We start from the raw sequence: 24,080 nt of genomic DNA on the forward strand, positions 1-24,080 counted from the left end.
AACACCAAGACCTGGGAGGCGGCGCAGAAGGTGCTCAGTGAAAGTGAAAATAATAAACAAACACAAAATTTACAAATAAACATTTCTGACATGTCAAAAAAATGAGTGACCATTATAGCCACCCTTCTTTTCAATAACAGTCCCAAGCCTTCCATTCATGGAGTCTGTCAATTCCTTAATCTGTTGATGATCAACTTGTTGTGCAGCAGCAACCACAGCCTGCCAGACACTGTTCAGAGAGCTGTACTGTTTTCCTGCACCGTAAAGCTCCCGTTTAAGAAGGAGCCACAAGTTCTCAATAGGGTTTAGCTCAGGTGAGGAAGGGGCCACGTCAATATTCTTCCATCTTTAAGACCTTTACTAACAAGCCATTCAGTGGAGTATTTCGATGCATGCGATGAGCATTGGCCTTCAGAAACATCATGGTCTTCTTGAAAGATGCAGACTTTTTCCAGTACCACTGCTTGAAGAAAGTGTCTTCTAAAAACTGGCAGTCGGTTGGGGAGTTGATTTTGAGTCCATCTTCAACCTGAAAAGGTCCCACTAGCTCATCTTTACTAATACCAGCCCATAGCAGTACCCCACCTCCAGCTTGCTGTCTCTGAGCTGAAGTGGAGTTCTGTGCAAGTTACTGATCCAGCCACGGGCCCTTCCATCTGACCTGTCAAGCATCAGATATGTTTTGGCCCAGTCTTGATGTTTCACCTTATGTGTCTCATTCAGTGGTGGTGGGGTTTCAGCCTTCCTTACCTTGGCCGTGTCTCTGAGTACTGAACACCTTGTACGTCTGAGCACTCCAGGTACGTTGCAGTGACAGCACTGGAGGATAATGGGTTCCTGGTCGCTTCACGGTTGATTATTCTCAAATCTTTGGCAGTTAATTTTATTTTTTTCTCAACACATTTCTTGCGACCCTGTTGACTATTTTCAACAAACCGTTTGATGGTTCTGTGATCACCCCAATATCTTTGCAATTTTAAGAGTGCTGCATCTCTCTGAAAGGCTTTTTACAATTTTTGACTTTTTAGAGTCAGTTAAATCTCTTTTTGTCCCATTTTGCCTGAGGAAAAGAAGCTGCCTAATAATTCTGCACACCTTGATCTCCTTAGGCAACACCCTCCCTCATTACACAAATACATATCACCTGATATGCTTAAATCCAATAAGTATTCAAGTTTATACAGCTTGGAGTTGGAAAATATGCATAAAAATGATATGGTCAAAACACTCTATTGTCTAATCATTGTGCATAGTGTATTCCTTTTGTCCGTAACCCTGTCCCTCTGGTCCCACCGTCTGCCTCGCCCGGGTCTGGCTGATCCTCCTTCAGGGTCCTGAGGTACGTTTATCAGAATGAGTGACACAGAAAGTCAGAGACGCTGAGAAGCACACACGCTTTATTCAGAGATACATGAGAATATATAGATGACAAAACAGATGAGTGAGCAGAAATATGTGAATGACATAACAGGTGTCATATGTTCAGCCATGAGACAGTAACTCTACACCATTTGACATAGTCTTGCACCTGTCTAAAGGTGCAACATAGGACAGCATGACGAGAGAGAGAGAGAGAGAACTATTTACTAAAAAGTAAAGGGAGTATTCTATAGAACATTCATTATACTGTGTGTGTGTGTGTGTGTGTGTGTGTTTGTAAAGGGGTGGATATACAGTGACATGTAGCCAACAGCCATAGTTCACTTCAGAGCTGAAAACAGTGACCAGTTATAGTGTTATGACCCTGTTACGTTCCCTGAGCAAGAAGTTTAGGACCAAATGGGCACGGCATAAAAAAGCACCGCGGAGATGCACTCGGTACAGGGTTTTCAGTGAGGTATTGTTATTGTTTTCTTATTATATACAGGAACAAAAACACATACAAAATATACAACACTAAATATACAACAACATAAACCGAATCTAAACGGGAGTGTTTCTTCAGGGTGGGCTTTATGCCAATACGACAAACAAAAATCTACTAAAGTAAATTCAACCACTAACTTCCCTAAAACAAAAGAAAATAAAATACAATCACTCTTCCCTCAACTCCTCATCACAAAACCAGAAATACAACAACAAAGCAAAAAGAACAAGGCTCACACCCCTACAACCCCAAACAAAAAGAACAGAACAACACTCAATGTTTCTGAGAATCAAATATCTGTATATGACTCTCTGTAGTCCTTTTGAAACTGTCTGTAATGACTCTAAGATCCTATATAAGAAACATTACCTCTAACCCATCGAGGCCCTGTGTATTAAGCCTCTACAGATCCAGTACACTTATAATTCTCTATTTAAGAACCTCACTAGACAACAAAGTACTAACTCCTAAGGGCCTATTCAAAGAACCTGGGACAGAACAAGGGGACAGTCAAATTCAGCACCCCAGTCTCACAGAGAGTTTACAACTGACAGTGATGTTGCAAACTCAGAGCTGCGTCTACCGTGGCCACATGGTAATTACTGACCAAGACACCAGGGGGCACCAACTCATGAGAGACACAGGTGTTTAAAGAGAGGTTGATTATCCCATTGGCCAATCAGGTCATCCATTGTTGTGACGATGAGTCATCTCACTGGTTTTCTTAGTGCTCCCTAGTGTGGGTAACATGGAAAACAAACTTTAACACCACAGCACAAAGAAACAAACTCGTAACGTCCCAAGGATGTAACATAGGGGTAGTTACCACCTTCAGCAATTGGTGATAGTCGTCATGGAAATGAGGTCATAGTGTCAAAGTGCAGTAGCTCAGTAAGAGTATTACATTTCAGGTTTCATATCAAAGAGAAGATTTCATGATGAATGAAAATAAATTAGCATAAGATAAAATTATAAAATTCGCTTCAGAATTCTAAAGCACTCTCTCCTGAGCCTCTGCGTTACTGTAACTTGCTGTTTCCAGTAAATTGGACTCTTTCTTCAGCAATGGTTTGAAATGAATGACAGATTTTTATTTTTTTTTCAACTCTGTTCTGCAGTTGTTTTTAAAAAACCATGTGTACAGACGAGCATCCATCTCCACGCTCTTCCTGGCCCCAGCATCTCCTCACACGACCTTCAGTGCCTGGGCCAGCTGCATATTCTGAGGTTTGTTGGAATCTGAGTGTTCGTGTGTGTTTGTTCCAAGAGTGCATGGAGCTTCTTCCACTCAGTTGTCATGTATGAATAATAAATATTCTTTGAAAGAGAGAGACACAAGAACAACAAACATGCAAAAAGTTTCAGCAAGACAGCTTCTGCCAGCATTCTTTATTTACTCTGTATTTAAATCCGACCGAGCCGGTCTTGCTCGGCCATGTGGAAGCGCTTCCCAATGACTCCCATCTGGTAGAGGGAGCCTTATGGCCTCACAGGGACACTGAGGGAAAACGCACACACATTCCCGACCCCCTTCCCTTGTGTCCTGCAATCCTGTGGAATGTTCTTTCTATGCAGGGTGGGAGTGAGCTGGCATGGCCTGTTCATTTAAATGCAAACCCGAAGGTGACGGGGGGCTGAGATGTTTCCCCTCGCCAGCCATCCGAGTCCCCTCCGAGTCCCCTCCCAGCCTGCGCAGGATTCGGGGGGAAGTCTCAGCAGAGAGTGGGAGGTCCCTGCTCCACACTCTGGGCTCGCACAACCCCCCTGTTATTATTCCTCCTGTTTTGCAAGCTTACAGGAAACTAAAGAAACGGACTCAGCTTTAGTAACACAGAGTCTCAGTCTGACAAGTCTGACAAAATGTGTAGTAGAGAAGGAATCCTCAGAATACTGTAAACACGCCATCATGATCAGCCAGCATTGTGACTGTATTATAACAGACCTGTCCGAATCACACACACACAGTATTAGCAGATATAACAGACCTGTCCGAATCACACACACAGTATTAGCAGATATAACAGACCTGTCCGATTCACACACACACAGTATTAGCAGATATAACAGACCTGTCCGATTCACACACAGTATTAGCAGATATAACAGACCTGTCTGAATCACACACAGTATTAGCAGATATAACAGACCTGTCTGAATCACACACACACAGTATTAGCAGATATAACAGACCTGTCCGATTCACACACAGTATTAGCAGATATAACAGACCTGTCTGAATCACACACACACAGTATTAGCAGATATAACAGACCTGTCCGATTCACACACAGTATTAGCAGATATAACAGACCTGTCTGAATCACACACACACAGTATTAGCAGATATAACAGACCTGTCCGATTCACACACAGTATTAGCAGATATAACAGACCTGTCTGAATCACACACAGTATTAGCAGATATAACAGACCTGTCTGAATCACACACACACAGTATTAGCAGATATAACAGACCTGTCCGAATCACACACACACAGTATTAGCAGATATAACAGACCTGTCCGAATCACACACACACAGTATTAGCAGATATAACAGACCTGTCCGAATCACACACACACAGTATTAGCAGATATAACAGACCTGTCCGAATCACACACACAGTATTAGTAGATATAACAGACCTGTCCGAATCACACACACACAGTATTAGCGGATATAACAGACCTGTCCGAATCACACAGTATTAGCAGATATAACAGACCTGTCCGAATCACACACACACAGTATTAGCAGATATAACAGACCTGTCTGAATCACACACACAGTATTAGCAGATATAACAGACCTGTCCGAATCACACACACACAGTATTAGCAGATATAACAGACCTGTCCGAATCACACACACAGTATTAGTAGATATAATAGACCTGTCCGAATCACACACACACAGTATTAGCGGATATAACAGACCTGTCCGAATCACACAGTATTAGCAGATATAACAGACCTGTCCGAATCACACACACACAGTATTAGCAGATATAACAGACCTGTCTGAATCACACACACACAGTATTAGTAGATATAACAGACCTGTCTGAATCATACACACTGTATTCACATCTATAACAAATCTATGTCTGAATCACATGCACACTGCATTCACATCTACAACAGACTTGTGTCTGAATCACACACACACTGTATTCCCAAGTCTGATGACTTTCCCAGTCCCCTCTCCTGCACAAGACAATGGAATGAGACATGTTGGAACAATGCTCCTTTATTTAGTGTTTTCTTTTTAAAATAAAGGTCCTGTATAAAAGTCCTGTATAAAAGTACTTGCTCACAATCATTCTTTACTTCTCAAATGACTGCAGTAAATTTAATTAAATCTGAACATGAAAGATTTTACAACAGCATATTAGAAACGGACCCTCTATATAATAATCCCTATACTCTCATAGAACAATAAAATATAAAAAAAAAAAACAAAAAAAAAACCCCAAACAATAAAAACAGTTTCATATCTCCACTGTTTTGGTATGCATAGTGTCTTTGTTCAAGTTTGGCTACCAAACTACTGGATTACAGAGTGGGAATGAAGATTACCATGTGTGTCCATGTTATCTCTAATGAGGCAGACAGGGGAGCACATGAAAGGAAATAAACACCACACCTGAACACACCTGTGTTCAGGTCTTAGAACAGAAGCACTTAAAGCAAACCAGGTGTGGACTTCACTGATCCCACAGAATCAAACTATCACCCATAGGTGCACATGTACACACACACACAGAATCTGCATAAACACATTACATACACATGTGCACACACACACAGACACACACAGCAGGGGACGCCACATGGAAAAGTGCTCAAAGCCACACGCTGATCCACATTCCGCTCAGAAGAGGGGAAAGAAATGGATATGTTACGACTTGGCACTCATGCAGGAAACACGAAAATACTCCAGAAAGTTCCAGAAGGCGAGACAGTGGGCCCGGGATGGAAAAATGCATGAAGGGTGGCACTCTCCACAGCTCTGGGAACGTGCACGGACATCCGGGCTTTGAGGGTGTTTGTTTTTCAAACACTCGGGCCCAAAGGAATTTAGAAACTTCTCCTTGTGAAGCCCCCTAGGGGTAGGGTTGTCCCCTAAAGCCCTCTAGGGGTAGGGATCTACCCTAAAGTCCCCAAGGGATGGGGATATACCCTGAAGCCCCCTACGGGTGGGCATCTACCCTAAAGCCCCCTACGGGTGGGGATCTACTCTAAAGCCCTCTACGGGTGGGGATCTACCCTAAAGCTCCCTACGGGTAGGGATCTACCCTAAAGCCCCCTACGGGTAGGGATCTACCCTAAAGCCTCCAGCCCGTCTGGAGCTAACAGGGTGATCTGTGGCCACCATTCCTCCTCTTCAGGGTCAGTGCGTGTGTTTGTTTCACCTCAATGGTCAGTGTCGTCACCCATCACCTCAAACATTCTACATGTCTACATGTCTCCACCAATTACTTGGTATATGCCTCAGAGTTTCCTGCAGAGATGCGATTTGAGCAGAACCAGAGTGTCTGTGTTGTGGATTTAAAGTAATTTAGTAATAGTCTTCATCGTAGTACTTCACTTGATCATATTCCATCACTTCTTTGATGTTTTCTTCTAAATAGGCAGACATCTCATCTATGAGGGTAAAAAATAAAACTCAGTGTATAAGTGTAATAGACACATGAGACTTCATGTGAGGGAAACGTGAGACGTCATATAACAGAAACGTGAGACATCTTGTAATGGAAATGTGAGAAGACGTGTTACCTGCTGGCAAAATACCCAGCAGTGCAGTGGCAGACGCTTCACCCAGCTCGTTCCTGGCAACACATCTATAGGTGCCCGAGTCTGTCTGAGTAGCCTCCTCGATCTGGAGCCAGCTGGACAGCTCAAACCTCTGAGGACCTCCTCGGGACTAGAGGACAGACGGACGGACGGACGGACAGAGACATAAATAGATGGCTAGATAAAATACTTGCCTTAAACATTAACAAATCTTTCTTTTAAAATGACAATGCAATGTTTCCCAGTACCTGGACAGATATGTGAGGATCATCACCAGGTAGAACAGTGTCCTCGCTTTCCTTCCTCCACTCCACCAGAGCCATCGGGAAGGCGAACACCTCACACAGAAACAGCGCACTGCTGCCAGTCACGTTGACCAAGCTTCGTGGTGGGACCTTGATCACAGGCACTTACAAAGGCAGAGAGACAGAGACAGAGAGACTGATGAGATGTGGGATGTTGTCATTTCCTTTAGAAAGCCAGTGGGGAAAATTATAGGCTCCAGAAACTGCAACAGTTCCAAACACAGGCAGTTATAGATTCCTGGAATCATTCGGAAGACAAAATGTAGGGCACAAATAAATAAAACACAAGCAAATGAAAGACAGAAAAGTTATTTTCCACTTCTGCTGCACAGCTTAGCTAATTGTTCCACAAAACCAGTTATGAACTTGCAAAAATAACCACACAACGACAGAAAATGATTGAGGTTGAACAATAGAGGAGTTATTCTATCTAAACAGGTAACAGATTTAGCGACACATGCCTCACGCTCGCCATCTCGCAATAAACGGACAGCGAGCTGCCCTCGCGATCGTTTGTGGCGTATAACTCTACCTGTCTTGCACGGGCCGTCGCTCGCGTTGAGGCCGGGGCTGGAGAACGCTGCTTCTTTGAACTTGCAAAGGTTCATGTACGTCTGCCCATCGGACCCGCACAGCGTTCGCTGGGACGCACAGACACACTGCGGCTCGTGCGTCCCATCGTCCGTCGCGCTCGAAGGCTCGCTCTTGCACTCCATGTCCTCGCCACACAGGCCGTAGTAGACGTTTCGCTGTCCCGCGTCGCACGACTGCCCTTCCAGATTCCCGCATTCAAAGCAGCAGTCGCAGCTGTCTCTCACGAGCCCTGCTCTGCAGCCCTGCGTTACAGGACACAGTTCCGGCACGCAGTCCTCGCACGCGCTCTCGTTTGCGTAATCGAGCTCGTCCGTCGCTTTGTAATAGTCGAAGCTGGCCAGGTCTGCGTCCACGTCGTCGTACCTGTAGTGTGGGAAACCTCTGCTAAAGCCAAGGCTGAGCATGAGGAGCGCGACCGTCAGCGCGACCCCCGGCATTGTGCTCCAGCAACTGTGATAGCGCGAGCTGACGGGTAAGCGCGGGCGAGCCGTAGTCCTGGACGTCCTCCTGAGCTCACTTGAATGGTAGGGACAGATAAACCGAGTCATTCAAAAACGGACAAAGTCGACGTCCACGTATGCGGTGAGAGAGAGAGAGAGAGAGAGAGAGAGAGAGAGAGAGAGAGAGAGAGAGAGAGAAGGAGGAGGAAGCAGATTCGTCGCAAGACGCTGCGACGCCCGTCGGCGCTGCGCGTGCCCGTCTCTACCTGGGGCTCTGCAGACCTGAAACCGTCTGCAGCACAACCAACAAAAATACCTCACCCTGCAAAGACAAGTACCCAGAGTAACGTATGAATACAGCGAGATAAATGAGCAGTGCACACATACACAATATAATCAAATAAATAACAAACGAAACCAGTGCAAAATGTGAACAATCAAAAGATAAATTGACCCCACAGGTCAATTTATGTGTCCTGGTTGTAAATGTGGAAGTGTTGGCACAGATTAACTGAACATGGAACAGTAGAAGAAAGACACCTAACGAAATAACTGACAACTAATGAAAAAACGGAGCCGGTGAGCAGAAGGGAGGCGTGTTGTCTGAGGGATGCTGCATCCATCGAACGAGTCCCAGTGAGTTGAAGTGGAAACCAGTGATCTGGAATTACCTTCAGCATCTCCGTCCCGCCGCTGTGGAGGATGCCACTGATCTGTCATGAGCATCTCCTGAGCTGAACTCCAGGTGGCGGCGTTGAGAAAGCTGCGTGGACCGTAAGTGTGTGAGACAGGCAGGTGGGGGTGAAAGAGTTAAAGTGAGCATGTGAGTGAGGAGAGTAAACAGGTGTGTGGATATTACAGGTAAGGAGCGCAAACCGTGCGAACCTCTGCAATAAAAACGCTTCAAGAAAGTGGCTTCAAAAAGGTGCGTGAACCCTCAGAGACTGTGCAAGAGTTTGACCCACCTGACTGGAGGCGTATGTGAGTGGAGTTTGAGCCACCTGAATGGAGCGGTATGTGGGTGGAGTTTGAGCCACCTGACTGGAGGGGTATGTGGGTGGAGTTTGAGCCACCTGACTGGAGGGGTATGTGGGTGGGGTTTGACCCACCTGACTGGAGGGGTATGTGGGTGGAGTTTGACCCACCTGACTGGAGGGGTATGTGGGTGGAGTTTGACCCACCTGACTGGAGGGGTATGTGGGTGGAGTTTGAGCCACCTGACTGGAGGGGTATGTGGGTGGGGTTTGAGCCACCTGAATGGAGGGGTATGTGGGTGGGGTTTGAGCCACCTGAATGGAGGGGTATGTGGGTGGAGTTTGAGCCACCTGACTGGAGGGGTATGTGGGTGGGGTTTGACCCACCTGAATGGAGGGGTATGTGGGTGGGGTTTGAGCCACCTGAATGGAGGGGTATGTGGGTGGAGTTTGAGCCACCTGACTGGAGGGGTATGTAGGTGGAGTTTGACCCACCTGACTGGAGGGGTATGTGGGTGGGGTTTGAGCCACCTGAATGGAGGGGTATGTGGGTGGAGTTTGAGCCACCTGACTGGAGGGGTATGTGGGTGGAGTTTGACCCACCTGACTGGAGGGGTATGTGGGTGGGGTTTGAGCCACCTGACTGGAGGGGTATGTGGGTGGGGTTTGAGCCACCTGAATGGAGGGGTATGTGGGTGGAGTTTGAGCCACCTGACTGGAGGGGTATGTGGGTGGAGTTTGACCCACCTGACTGGAGGGGTACATTTGAGAAGGGTGGGTTACCCAGCGGGGACGCCTGGACCAGCGGCCAGCACAGTGATTGCATCTCCACCCCTCCACCCTGTTAAAGTGGTGACAAATTACTCACTCACTCACACTTAGGACAACCAGAATATTCATGCTAACAATTCTCATCACTTAGCACTATAGATCTCATTATTCTGGATGCGTTTCATTACTCAGAGGTCCTTCTGGCAGCTCGTCTTCCCTTTCAGTAAATTTCTTCTCTCTTTTCCACATTCTGTTTCGCAACTTCAGGACAGTCCGAAAAAAAAAGATCATCAGGTTCTACCCCAGATTCTACCACAGGTTCTACCCCAGGGTAGAAGATTGAGTTCATAGATGACGACACCCAGCATCCACGACCACGGATACCAAGAGAAGGTGCAAGCGCATTGCAGCATGTAAGTGGAGATTCATGCACCCATTGCAACATAACCCAACCCACTGAACATCACTGCACTGTAACCCAACACACTGCACCCCACTACAACGTAACCCAACACACTGCACATCACCGCACTGTAACCCAATACACTGCACCCCACTACAAAGTAACCCAACACACTGCACCTCACTGTACTGTAACCCAACACACTGCACCCACCCCACTGTACTGCACTGTAATCCAACACACTGCACCCCACTGTACTGTAAACCAACACTCTGCACCATAACCCAGTACACTGCATATCACTGTACTGTAACTCAACATACTGTATTTCATTTATGGCAGTTCACTTCAACACACTGCACCTGTTGCACTGTAACCCATCACTGCAATCCTCTGCTTTCATTGCCAAATAACATACAACATCCCACTAACAATAGCGTACAGTAGATTTATTGTAACTGTAATCGTATTTACTATATTTGAAAGAAACGAGACATAGGAATATTTCCACAAATGTCATCAAGCACTGTTCTCTCACATTGTTCTCTCACACTTCAGCTCTTCATCGTTCTTCCCGTATCTCGCCCCCATCTGGGTGGGTTCCCAGTCCATGTTGGAGATGGGCGGATACTGGAATACTGGGAGTGTGCTGGGTTTGGTGTGTCATATCCGCTACCAGCAGTGACCCCAGAAGGGCGCTTTCCACGCCTCCATCTGAGCATCCACCAATCCCTGGCCTGCTCTCCTCCTTGCCCCACCTCCTCATCACTTCTGCTGGCTGGTTTGTTTGATTCCCAATTGTGTCAGTGATTCTATTCGCTAATGATAATGAACACACAAAAGATTCTGCGTTATGAGATACAGAAACCGGTTATGAGGCCCTATTTGGTTTGAAAAAGAAAAATGAAATTTACAAAGTAGTATGTTTTGTTTTGTTTTTTTTCTTTCAGAGAAAAGACGTTTCTGGCAACGTGATCAGAAATAACTCACATAAATGCAGTGTTATGCTGCACTTTTCCAAACTCTCGGGAAGGAGCTATCCCATTACTTCTGACCCTCTAAAATGAGAGGTTTAGGAATGTCTCACGAGTCAACTTGGGAGGCCTCATGTGTGCGTATAAAATGTTTGTACATTAACTCATATTTTTCACTTTTTGACAGTGAAATTTAGACTGGAATTAAATCACACTGATGGAACGATGTCACTTAATTCGCTAATAATGGGTGCATTATCTTCACAAACACTCAAACGTTTAATGCGGACAGAAATAATGAAAGGTGAATAACTGATGGCAGCACGCGCTTCTGTACACTCCAGACCTCTTCCCACACAGAACACCAGAACATCCCCACGTTTAGGGAGATGCTTGTGTAGAAATGCTAGAAAATAGTGGCAGCAGTAAAGGCAGGCCTTCCGGTACCTTCTATCCCTCCTACCTGAGCATGAACACATGCATGTGCTCCTGAGAGCACTGCAGGTTTGTACAGATCCCCACAGCGGCTTATTTTACTTGTCTTTGGGGGTCATCTGATACAGGGTCTATTGGTCTCTTCATACAGACATGCAGTGTGTCCAGTTCTCCAGTGTCTCGGGAAGAGCCAAGCCCAGAACTGAGAGATAAGGAGGGCAGAGCACCATGAACCCTGCTGAGGTTCAAACTTGAAAACAAGACTCCTGAACTGTAGTTCTAACTGCAGGGGGGAGTCATCTCCGCTCACTGTAGGAAAAGGTGAACAGAAAGTGTTAAACAAAACAAACGTGTGACGAACAACTAATAATTGTAAAAAATAAATAAATAAATAAAATAAAGTAAAAAAAAAATGAATATAGCCAAAGAAAAGAAAAGGAAAATAGGATCAGTAAAGGGAAAGTGAGCGGACAATCATACTTACTCGCTGGTCGGGGTGTTACATACTGTCTGCTTTCCTGATATGAAAGTCAGAAACATTCCAGGTTTTCTCTTGTTCTGTGAATGCTGGTGCGTCTTCTGCATCACCTTGGACATCTTCACCATCTGTCTGAAGAGTCTTTTCTTCATCTCCCTCTGTCCTCTTTCCTTTTTCCTCATCATCCTCACCATGCTTTCTTTTGGTTTTGGGTGGTGGAGGTTTGGGGACTTCAACAAGAAAATACCCATCATTCCTTGCTACCATCTCCTCTACCTTGTCCAGCAGCTCTGTGACTTGAGTGTGTCCTGCTCTGTCCTGGTTGTTCAGGACATGGTACCTGTTCCTGCACGTGTCCACGAGCCTCTGCAGGACATCACCTTCACCCTCTATGTGCTGCTCGATGGGTGTTTCCCCCAGCCAGTCCCCGCAGGTGAATAGCACCAGGATGTGATTCCAGACTGTCGCCCCCAGAAGCTCCACGTGCTCCCGCAACACTCTGCTTTCCGTCTCCGTGAACAAGGCGTCTGCTTGGATCACCAGAAGCTGAGCGTGTGGTCCTGGGGCGCACAGACGCACGCTACGCACAAGCTCCTCTTTGTCTGATTCAGGTGAGAGTTCCACAGAGCGAGACCTCTACCAGCCTGGAGCCTCCACCACCACCACCTCTTTCTCTCCCACTCTGCCCTGACGTCTCACACATCTGGAACTTCTCTCTGAGGGGAAGTGCTTCCTGCCAAAAATGGTGTTTCCTGCCGAACTCTTCCCAGAATACCTCCAAGCAGCACCATCCTGAGCTCTGAGATGTGCGGTGTGAAAATATATATTAAATAACATATCCTTTAAAAAGAGTGCAAAGAGGCCATATAACTGGTATAATTCCACTAATATTTGTTAATATTGTAATATTAATATCTGTGTTCAGACGCAGGACCATACCCAGTAACGATTGAAGCCACAGGCTCTTCTCTGCCACCTTCAATATTCTCAGCAGTGCCATTCTCCAGGATGTTGTATCTGTTCCCACACTTTTCCACAAGCCACTGGAGCGAATCCCCTTCGCTTTCAATATACAGCTCCAGGCTCGTGTCTCCAAGTCAGTCTCCGTGGGTAAACACTACCATCGTGTGATTCCAGATTCTCTCTCCAAAAATCCCCAGGTGTTCTTCGATGGCCCTTCGGTTAATCCTGGTGAAGGAACCATCAGCTCGCAAGGTTAAGAGCAGAGCGTGGGGTCCAGGAGGGCACAGGGAGACGCTACACTGCAGTTCCTGTTTGTTTAGCTGCAGTGAGTCTACTAACCTGTAGGTGTTCCACCAACCTGGCGCTTCCACCACAGAGACCAGCCTCCCGGCCACCTCTCCTTGTCTGCTCGCACACTTTGACGTTCTCCTCAAGTCAAACTCCTTTCTGCCCAGAATGGTGTTCCCTACGGAACTCTTTCCCGAATGCCAGTGTCCGACCACCACGACTCTCAATTGTTTGGTCTCCATCTGTGTGAGACATTGCTGAAACGGTCAGTCACTTCTACAGGTAAAATCTGCCTTGTACTAAAACCACAATGACAAAAAATACCTTAATAGTCGTGTTTCATATGTAACACTTGTAACGATGAAGGTACAAAGAGAGTAATATGTATTTAGACAGTATTATGAATGTATAAAATATTACTAAACAGTTAAGTAACTTAACTAAATGATCAAATAAAGACAATTAATTATAATGTATTTTATGAAACACTGTCTATTAATGTACCTAGACTGCAAACTTTGTAGTGTGTTACCAATGTAATAGTTATTATAACTAATATGTAATTTATGTAATAGTTATGATAACTAATATGGAATTTTAATAATTAATGTACTATTACTATTATGTATTATTTATTTATGTTTCATTATTGTACAATATGACTATTTATTTATCCTAAAAAAAATAATATAATACATTCAGAGATAAACATACGAGATGGTCCTTTAAACATTTCAGTTGACTAACATTTGAATCCTCAGAAAGACTCTAAACTCTGTATAAACTATGTAAACTCTGTATAAACTATGTATACAAACTCTGAATAACTATGTATATAAACTCTGTATAAACTATGTATATAAACTCTGTATAAACTATGTATATAAACTCTGTATAAACTATGTATACAAACTCTGAATAACTGTATATAAACTCTGTATAAACTATGTATACAAACTCTGAATAACTATGTATATAAACTGTATAAACTATGTATATAAACTCTATGGACTTTAACTGCAATCTCAGAGAAGTAAATAAGCTTTTTCACGAGCTGTCATCTTCTGTGTTAGACGTGCAGCGGCTCGTCTCTGCTTCTCCACAGCATGCCGTCTCTCCATCGCTTTCTCTTCAGCCGATCTTCTCCTGACCTCCATGTTGTGCAACCATACACCTTCCATCTCAAAATGGCGGCCACCGTTTCCCTCAACCATCTCCTCGATGTTCTCCAGCAGTTCCGTCACCTGTCTACGGTCCTTCCTGTTCTTATTGTTAAGAACGTGGAATCTGGTTCCACATTTCTCCACAAGCCACTGGAGGTCAGGTCCTTCGGCCTCGATGTGCTTCTCAATGGTGACCCCTCCCAAGTGGTCCCCATAGGTGAACACCACCAGGCAGTGTCTCCAGACCACGTCGGTCAGGAGCTCCACGCGTTCCTCCAGTGCTCTTCTGTTTTTCTCTGTGAAGCGTGTGTCCAGGCGAACCACCAGCAGGACAGCATGAGGACCAGGGGGACACAGAGTCCTGCTGCGCTGGACCTCCTGGGCGTGCAGGGTCAGAGTGTCTTTTACCAGATAGTTGCTCCACCAGCCTGGAGCCTCCACCAGGGTGGTGTGTCGGCCTGCTGCCTGACCCTGGCTCTTCACACACTGAGCGGTGCGGACGCCCGAGTCCTCCACATCCAGGACAGTGGCCACGCACGAGCTCTTACCTGCTGCCTTATTACCCAGCAGTACGATCCTCATGTCTGAGAGATGGCGTCCGTCACCTGGAGCGGAAACAGAGAGACATCCTCAGTGTGTGTGTGTCATCACAGTCACGCAGTCAAAGTGCAAATACTGGAATGAATGCGTGAAAATATATATACATATAAATATACATTGTGTATATGTACATATTATATTATACAGATATTGTATCTGTGTCTCCTCAGCTCAGACAGAGCACTCACAAAACCATTTAACTGCGAGTTATACCACGTATGACCGTACGTGACAAATCAAACTCTGAAACCTTGAAAACTTGCGAATACCCGTCCCTGCATATCTGTTCACGCTTAGCGCGTGGTAAACCTCGATAAATCACGGTCACGGCGAAGTGTGTGACATGTTACGAAGTTTATCCGTCATGTGACACAGCACGATCCACCTCAGCGTATGTAGCTCACTCAAACGGTGTGTGTAACAACAGTGCCACGCACGTATGCGTTACACGTGGGGGCTTTACACGAAGACTCACCTGGAACAGACCTCTCACCAGTCTGACGGGACTCACCTACCGCGTCTCCTCCTGGTGCTTTTCTAGACTCGTGTCCATTACAGAATCAAGGGATCTATCATCGCCAGGCCCATGAAATTCGTGGTATGAGTGGTTCGGCCGGTTCCAGCACTTCCGTTCATCTTTAAACTTCCACTTTTAAAGGGGGAGGGCACCGATGTTGAAACAGTCAGTGGTTTGATGAATTTTGGACGTCCAAATCCATTAGTGGCTCCAAAAGATACAGTCCATTAAGTAATTACCCGCTTTTTTCCGCCGTTTTACAAATGCGAATTTTGACGACTTTGGCTTTCCATAAAACACAGGTTGCCCTGAGGTATTACATTTTTCTTATGGGTCCTAAAGCCTACCATTCTCCACCCTTTCTCAGCCCCTCTCTCTCTCTCTCTCTCTCTCTCTGTGTGTGTGTGTGCGCTGTACAATAGAAACTTTACAAAATTATAACATAAGTCCAATAAATTTGAAGAATTACTTTAAATAACTGAACAGCTTTTTATCCCACAGGAACATACACAGGTGAGAACACTGCTTAGTGTGAAGGAACCTGCATCTGGATCCAACACCACCAAATTCTGATTTTAGTACACAAAAGTAGCTAGCAGCAGTATTCCAGAAGAGTCAGGCACAGTGTGGTCACTGTGTACATACAGAACACAGTAAGGCACGGTGTGGTCACTGTGTACATACAGAACACAGTAAGACAGTGTGGTCACTAAATACAGAAAACAGTAAGACAGTGTGGTCACTGTGTACATACAGAACACAGTAAGACAGTGTGGTCATTGTGTACATACAGAACACAGTAAGACAGTGTGGTCACTGTGTACATACAGAACACAGTAAGACAGTGTGGTCACTGTGTACATACAGAACACAGTAAGACACAGTGTGGTCATTGTACATACAGAACACAGTAAGGCACAGTGTGGTCACTCACAGTGCTTCAGTTATTACTGCAAGACATTTCAGCTGTTTTCATGAAGTTTTAGAATCTGTACGAGGGGCTCATTCAAAAATAAACAAATGTCCTCTAATGTTTCAGGTTTTGGATTATAACATCGTACAATACCAGAGGCCCAGTGCAAACAGCTCAGATATGTAAGACTGAGCACATGGGTCCACCTATCAGACAGTGAATTCATTTCCAGGAGGACAAATTCAAGTACAAAGATTTTACAAAAAGGATAAGCATTCTCAGAGTGGCAGCAAAGAAAATACGTTTATTGTACATTTTATGAAGAATTTACAGAGACACCGGTTTTGCAACACAGTGCAATATACATCTTTAAAGTAAAATGTAAAAATAAAGAGAGAAAATGACCCTCAAACAGACAGGCAGAGTCAGGACTGTACATTTGCTGTTCCCACGCCCCAATTGGTCAGCACTGCTGTCCATCAACAGATGAGCAGTGCTTGCTGGAGGGAGGGGGAGAGCGGGTGGGAGCTGTGGCTGGGGTCAGTGAGCCCAGGTAAGGCTACAGGTAAAGGTACAGGTAAGGCTACAGGTAAAGGTACAGGTAAGGCTACAGGTAAAGGTACACGTAAAGCTACAGGTAAAGGTACAGGTAAGGCTACAGGTAAGGGTACAGGTAAGGGTACAGGTAAAGGTACACGTAAAGGTACAGGTAAAGGTACAGGTAAGGGTACAGGTAAAGGTACAGGTGAGGGTACAGGTGAGGGTACAGGTGAGGGTACAGGTAAAGGTACAGGTAAAGGTACAGGTAAAGGTACAGGTAAAGGTACAGGTAAAGGTACAGGTGAGGGTACAGGTGAGGGTACAGGTGAGGGTACAGGTAAAGGTACAGGTGAGGGTACAGGTAAAGGTACAGGTAAGGGTACAGGTAAAGGTACAGGTAAAGGTACAGGTAAGGGTACAGGTAAAGGTACAGGTAAGGCTACAGGTAAAGGTACAGGTAAAGGTACAGGTAAAGGTACAGGTAAAGGTACAGGTAAAGGTACAGGTAAGGGTACAGGTAAAGGTACAGGTAAGGCTACAGGTAAAGGTACAGGTAAAGGTACAGGTGAGGGTACAGGTAAAGGTACAGGTAAAGGTACAGGTGAGGGTACAGGTGAGGGTACAGGTAAAGGTACAGGTAAAGGTACAGGTAAGGGTACAGGTAAAGGTACAGGTAAAGGTAAAGGTACAGGTAAGGGTACAGGTAAAGGTACAGGTAAGGCTACAGGTAAAGGTACAGGTAAAGGTACAGGTAAAGGTACAGGTAAAGGTACAGGTGAGGGTACAGGTAAAGGTACAGGTAAAGGTACAGGTAAAGGTACAGGTAAAGGTACAGGTAAAGGTACAGGTAAGGGTACAGGTGAGGGTACAGGTAAAGGTACAGGTAAAGGTACAGGTGAGGGTACAGGTAAAGGTACAGGTAAAGGTACAGGTAAAGGTACAGGTAAGGGTACAGGTAAAGGTACAGGTAAGGCTACAGGTAAAGGTACAGGTAAAGGTACAGGTAAAGGTACAGGTAAGGGTACAGGTAAAGGTACAGGTAAAGGTACAGGTAAAGGTACAGGTGAGGGTACAGGTGAGGGTACAGGTGAGGGTACAGGTGATCCAGACTACCAGAGACCGTGTGACCGCTGCAGAGCTCCCTTACACACATCAGCTAACGGGCCACACACACACACACACACACACACACACACACACACACAGGCGAGTGTCGCAGGACACTGTGATGTAGACTAATAAACACCCTCAATTTCTGTTCGTTTAGGAGCCTTCCTGCCCCCCCACACAGTGAAGATAGAAAACGATACCAGTGTCTTCCGATTGTGCCACAATCACTTGTTCAAATTTGGCCCATATTTGAAGCAAATGGACATTCAGATATACTGCAGAGATTAACGGTCACGAACGATTGTACATGCGTCAGTTACAACAAAAATACATTTTCATAAACCATCATCTTTAAGGGTTTGTGCCTCTATATTCTTACGCAATTCATTCAACTGGAAACATGGAATGTCTGAGTGGCCTCAAACAAAAACATTTTACTGGAAGATACATCTGTCCAATTTAGCCAGTACACAGTACGTGGACACACTACCTAGAGATGAAGGCATTTGAAGAAAAATCGCACCGAGAGGTTTCTAAGCAACCCTAGAGCTACTCTGAGGTCTCTGCCGCCCGTGTGCATGTGGCATTTAAGCTCCACATATTTCAGAGGCTGGAGGAAAGCTACAAGGAGAAGCGTCTGTGCTGGGTACCATCGCCAAGACGAACACTCAAGGGAGCAGGACTTGAACTGTTGTGATCTAATGTTTAAAAAAAATAAACTACGTGTTTTGACAAACTGTCCTGAAACCATCAAAAGCAAAAAATAGAACATTTCTTGATTACATGTATATTTTTAATCACTAAATAAATTTTTGATACTGTCAAAGTTAATGCAGCAATGATTTATGGACTATTATAAACAAGTAATTAAATCAGATCTTAATCCTTTCGAAAGGCATGTGAACACCCGTTACACAGACAAATACTAAAACATCGTCAAAAAGTTTCTACTACAAACATAAAATCATAAAAGTTAACCAAGTAACTGGCCAGCCCTTCAGACATACAGAGCACTTCTGGGTCACTGTGTCCCTCTCTCCCACACACACACACACACACACACACACACACACACACACACACACACACACACACACACACACACACACACACACACACACACACACACACACACACACACACACACACACACACAGGCTGAACCTGAACATATCTCAGAAAACCAGGAAATATTGGTTTAGCACACCGTATTCTCTAACTCACAAGCCGATAAAGTGGCTTAATGCAAAAAGAATCCACTGTCAGAACACACACACACACACACAGACACAATCTGTTTTCATCAGTCTCAGACCTCCTAGAAAGGCACAATGCATGTATGACTCCTTGGGCGAGGAACACAGAGAAAGAGAACCACCAATCACACACAGCGTGGCGGAGCACAGAGAAAGCGAACCACTAATCACAAACAGGCAGAATGATGATGCGTTCAGCAGCAGTGGGTTTCCCAGTCGACTCCAGGTTAAAGGTTAAGGCTTTTGTCATCAAGGTTTAGCCACAGATACTCCAGCTATAAGGCAACCTGGAGAGAGAAAACAGCAGGTCAGAGGGTGTGACGCTCACAAACGTGAGAAAAACACCAGGTGAGATGGCGTGACGCTGACAAACGTGATGTGTGCTGGCGGACTCGTCTACCTGTCTGACGGGATCTAGCCATCAGTCTCATACTGACTCAAACGTTTCTTCGTCTTCAGCTCCTTCAACCACTGTGGCGAGGACTCTTCCCTGCACAGAGGACAGAGCACACACACTTTAACAGGCCTGAACACACCAGCATGAGCCAGCGTTTGTGCGTAAGAAAGGGCCGCCTAGTGGACACTGAGAAAAGATGCGCTCACCTGTTTTCCTTGCCGGCAGCAGGGGGCAGCACACGTGCGGCTCGGGGCAGGAAGGGAGACTTTGGAGAGCGTGAGAGCTGTGAGGCAGAGGGAGCAGGAGGATCTGGCTGTGTGCCTGAATCTCCCCTCTTCTTCAGCTGGGCCTACACACACACACACGTACGCACGCACGCACACACACACCCGCACGCACGCGCACGCACGCACGCACACGCACACACACGCACACACGCGCACACGCGCACACACGCGCACATGCGCACACACGCACACACACACACGCACACACACACACGCACATACACACACACACACACACACGCACACAGAGACAAGCACACGCACGCACACACACACACAGACAAGCACACGCGCACACGCACACACACGCACGCACACACACACAGACAAGCATACACGCACACACACACACACACACTTTAAAACGCACACGCTATTGGCTCTGAGATATGAGAGTTGTCTGAGCGTGCGTGTGTGTGTGTGTGTGTGTATGCGCCCGCGTACGAGTCATAGAAGTGCCTCATTACCATGAGAACAGAGGGGTTCATGCCCGGAAAGACGGACACTCTCTGGGTGGGGGCGGTAGCGTGGGCTTCTGCTCCCCGGGTGTCCTCGTCCTCCTCGTCCTCCTCGTCCTCTTTCCAGGAGTCCACTGTGTCTTCTGCAGACGGAGCAGTGAGAGAGGACTGAGAGGAACACAGACACTGGTAAAGCTGATCCAGGATCAGCTCTGCTCACACCAGAGCATGCGTCATGACAAATCTGAACTAACACGGCTGACGTCCCAGCAGTGTGCTGCATGTCTTTGGTAACACAGTAACTTTACTGGTTTCAGATCAGCAGATGAACACGCATCACTATAGCAACATCAACAATGGGATTAAAATGAAAACACCATCACTATAGCAACATCATCAATGGGATTAAAATGATCACTATAGAAACACTGATAATGAAATTAAAAGGTTTCAATGGCAAAGAACAGCTAACGTTTCTCTGTGTCATTTCAGATCTGTTCAAATGGGACGGATTCAAGTCCGTTTAAATAAGAACAAATCTGTTTGATTAAATAAAAACTATGTTCATTTAAATAACAATGAATCTGTTCATTTAAGTAAGAGTGAATCTGTTCATTTAAGTAAGAGTGAATGTTGGTGCGAGTGTCTTGTGTACAGTCCTGACCGGAGGGTCAAAAGGGTCACCACCGTCAGTGGTCAGGAGGAAAGAAAAGGCCAGTGATTGGAATCATTTACATGTTCAGGTGTGTGTGTGTGTGTGTGTGTGTGGTGTGAGTGGTGTGAGGTGTACCCGTCGAGTCTCTGTAACGCCATTCTTCAGGCCCTCCCTCTGACCCCTCCGCGAGCTGTGATAGGGTAGAGCTCTGACGGGCGGCTCGCGAGGGCGGGGCCCGGTGGCTGCTCTTCTTCCTGAGCTGGACTCTGGATCTCAGCACACTGGAGTCCAGCAGGGTGGTTGTGGTCTGCAGACAGGGGGAGACGTCTGGGTGTGGGCGAGTGAGTCCCAGCTCTGAGCGCTACACTCCCCTACGCTGAGCAAAACATTACAATTTTGTTCCTTTCTCACTATTTAAAGTTATTTCAGCTTTTCACAATCACTTGACTTTTCGAGTCTTATTTATAATGATTTGGCACGGAGTGGTTATTCAAGTGGGCATGACTTTTGTTCACAGTATGTCGTGTGGTAGATACCAGGACAGCACATGTACGTGGACTGTATGTTTTGTTCACTATGTCCCCTTTCAGGCAGGTTGGAGGCACGGGAACCTCCCAGTAACGCATCTCCATGGTTACAGGTTTAAAACGTTCTAGAACCTGCAAGAAAGAGTGTTTCCTGTTTCAGTGTTTGCTGCTGCATGGCACAGACCTCTGGAAAGGTCAGAGGCTCCGCCTCCTCGGACCAGGGGGCAGGGCTAGTTGGAGTGTCTGTGGGCGTAGCTTGCACAGGGGAGTGGGGAGGAGTGGGTTTCCGCGGAGACAGGGTACGGTTGCCATCTGAGGAGGGGGTAGCTGGAGTCAGACTAGAGAGGGAGAGGAGAGTGTAAGAAGGATGGATGTGTGTGTGTGTGTGTGTGTGTGTGTGTGTATGTATATTATATATATATACATATACACACACACACATACTCATACATACATAAATACATGCACATTGTGTGTGTGTGTAACAACAAGCATTTACTTCAGATATTTCTATTTGCTAACTGCTCGTGTTAAGAATTATTTCACAGTTTTAGCAATTGCTTTTCAAGTGTTCTTAGAGAAGCGAGACAGCCCAACCCAAACACAGTCCTTTTCCACCCAGTGTAAAAGGTCACTGCTAAACACACATCCTCCACACTATAGCTGCTGTGTAGCTCACATCCAGATAAGGCTTCAGGGCGGAGTTCTCATCCGTCCATACGCACACACACTCTAATCTCCTAGTTGCGAGTAACTCTGCACTGGGTTTTATGAGGGAGCGATGATGCAGTGTATGTGAAGCATGTTCTGGTTCTGGAGCTGTGTGTATGAGCGCCAGCCTGTGACGCCCCACGCCAGCTATCGATCCTGTCTAAGAAGTGATGCACTGATACTTTAGGAGGAGTGAATCAGCACAATGCTACTGCCAGAGATGTGTGTGTGTGTGTGTGTGTGTGTGTGCGTGTGTGTGCGCGTACACGCACAGGAGTGTGTATGAGAGCATGTGTGAACATGTGAGAGAGAGAGTGAGTATGTGTGTCTGTGCGTGTGTGTCTGTATGTGGATGTGTGTGTGGGTTTGTGTCTCCGTATCTGGATATGCGCACGAGTCCTGGTGTGAGAACAATGTATTGTTACTGTCCACACAGAGATGGTGCGCGTGTGTGTGTGTGTGTGTGTGTGTGTGTGTGTCCTGTAACTGTCAATACAGAGATAGCGTGTGTGTTTCCTGTGACTGTCCACACAGAGGTGTCGTACGTGTGCATATATGTACGGCGTTGTGTGTTTGTACGTGTGTGTGCATGCGTGCGTGTGTCCTGTAACTGTCCACATAGAGACGGTGTCTCTTTAGTCTTCTGGACTGAAGCTTTGAGCTCCAAGATCACACACACACACACACATCAACGTTGCGCTAAACGCGAGTTCGTGTACAGGATTGCATTTGAATCTCACTGCAGCGAAGGCAGTAAAACATCGAGTGATGACACAGGGGTTTATGGTCTCGTGACGTGGTGCTACAGTAAGACGAGGTCTTCCTTCTGTGTGTGTACCTGTCATCTGTGCGTAGTCCTGTGTCCCAGGTGCCATACTGACTGTCTGACTCCTGGACGAGTGTATCTGTGTCTTTAGCCTCATCCTGGCCACTTACTGACTGTTTCAACTGCTCCTGGAGAGAGAGGGAGAGAGAGAAAGAGCCAGAAATAAATCAACTTATTTCTCATAGTGTGCATGATGACTTGTGGGGTGTGTGTGTGTGTGTGTGTGTGTGTGTGTGTGTGTGTGTGTGTGTAGAAGAAGAATGTGTGGTGGACGCCATACAAACATGCCAACAGTGCAGCACTAAAACCTGCCACTCCAAAGCAGCACGTCCAGCTAAACTGGCTTTGTGGTGTGTGACACAGCAACAGGACAGAACCAGAACCAACCAGAGAGGGCTCGGCCTAGTCCGTATCGGAGAGCAAGAAAGCGTGTGCGCGTGTGTGCATGTGTCCATGCTGAGAGAGATGTAGAGAGGTCTGCAAGCACACTGCAGAATTTGAGAGAAGTCTTCAGCCTTCAGCTGGACACACTGAACAGCTCTCTCTCGCTCTCTCTCTCTCTCAGGCACGCACGCTTAACAACACTAGGTTATTATTCTGCACGTCTGTGTGTGTGTGTGTGTGGGTGTGTGTGTGTACGAATTATCTGATCTGAGGGAGTTGGCTGGGGTGGTGGGGTCAAAGGGCACAGAGGGCATAATGCACACGTGTATCCAACTATGTTTGTTAACGAGGTCAAATACAGGAACAACAGTGTTTACACACACACACACACACACACACACCCTCCGTACATACGTACCTGCATACATTCCACACATTTGCATGCACA

At 46.1% G+C, this 24,080-nt stretch overlaps 3 protein-coding genes and 1 pseudogene across 11 annotated transcripts in view; all 4 read right to left on the reverse strand.

The window, feature by feature from the left end:
• Positions 1 to 4,918: 4,918 nt before the first annotated feature.
• kazald3 (Kazal-type serine peptidase inhibitor domain 3) lies at positions 4,919 to 8,357 on the reverse strand. Its single transcript, XM_027032183.3, has 4 exons — positions 7,501 to 8,357; positions 6,912 to 7,072; positions 6,646 to 6,793; positions 4,919 to 6,513 (listed from the first exon to the last, which is right to left on the reverse strand). Exons 1-4 carry the CDS (start codon positions 8,108 to 8,110, stop codon positions 6,428 to 6,430), a joined length of 1,005 nt encoding a protein of 334 aa, XP_026887984.3. The 5' UTR covers positions 8,111 to 8,357; the 3' UTR covers positions 4,919 to 6,427.
• A 3,701-nt stretch (positions 8,358 to 12,058) lies between these two features.
• On the reverse strand, positions 12,059 to 15,417 carry LOC113591607 (GTPase IMAP family member 8-like; annotated as a pseudogene).
• Positions 15,418 to 16,765: 1,348 nt separating this feature from the next.
• Positions 16,766 to 18,711, reverse strand: LOC145652707 (uncharacterized). Its single transcript, XM_081703831.1, has 2 exons — positions 18,655 to 18,711; positions 16,766 to 18,130 (listed from the first exon to the last, which is right to left on the reverse strand). The coding sequence occupies exons 1-2, from the start codon at positions 18,709 to 18,711 to the stop codon at positions 16,961 to 16,963; spliced, it is 1,227 nt and encodes a 408-aa protein (XP_081559957.1). The 3' UTR covers positions 16,766 to 16,960.
• Positions 18,712 to 19,155: 444 nt separating this feature from the next.
• The window catches only part of LOC113591606 (uncharacterized), a 31,745-nt gene continuing 26,820 nt past the window's right edge, over positions 19,156 to 24,080 (reverse strand). For 8 of the 9 annotated variants that reach the window (XM_081703174.1, XM_081703171.1, XM_081703169.1 and 5 more), the window contains exons 7-13: positions 23,261 to 23,376; positions 21,896 to 22,049; positions 21,320 to 21,491; positions 20,539 to 20,672; positions 19,991 to 20,133; positions 19,788 to 19,877; positions 19,156 to 19,674 (exon numbers count right to left, since the gene is read on the reverse strand). In XM_081703174.1, the coding sequence (XP_081559300.1) occupies positions 19,802 to 19,877; positions 19,991 to 20,133; positions 20,539 to 20,672; positions 21,320 to 21,491; positions 21,896 to 22,049; positions 23,261 to 23,376 (795 nt within the window). In that variant the 3' untranslated portion in view covers positions 19,156 to 19,674; positions 19,788 to 19,801. The remainder of the gene's footprint in view (positions 19,675 to 19,787; positions 19,878 to 19,990; positions 20,134 to 20,538; positions 20,673 to 21,319; positions 21,492 to 21,895; positions 22,050 to 23,260; positions 23,377 to 24,080) is intronic. The other variant, XM_081703175.1, reaches the window with a different exon arrangement.

Source organism: Electrophorus electricus, chromosome 20 (assembly GCF_041902795.1).
Source record: "Electrophorus electricus isolate QZ-2024a chromosome 20, ASM4190279v1, whole genome shotgun sequence".
Classification (NCBI taxonomy): Eukaryota; Metazoa; Chordata; class Actinopteri; order Gymnotiformes; family Gymnotidae; genus Electrophorus; species Electrophorus electricus.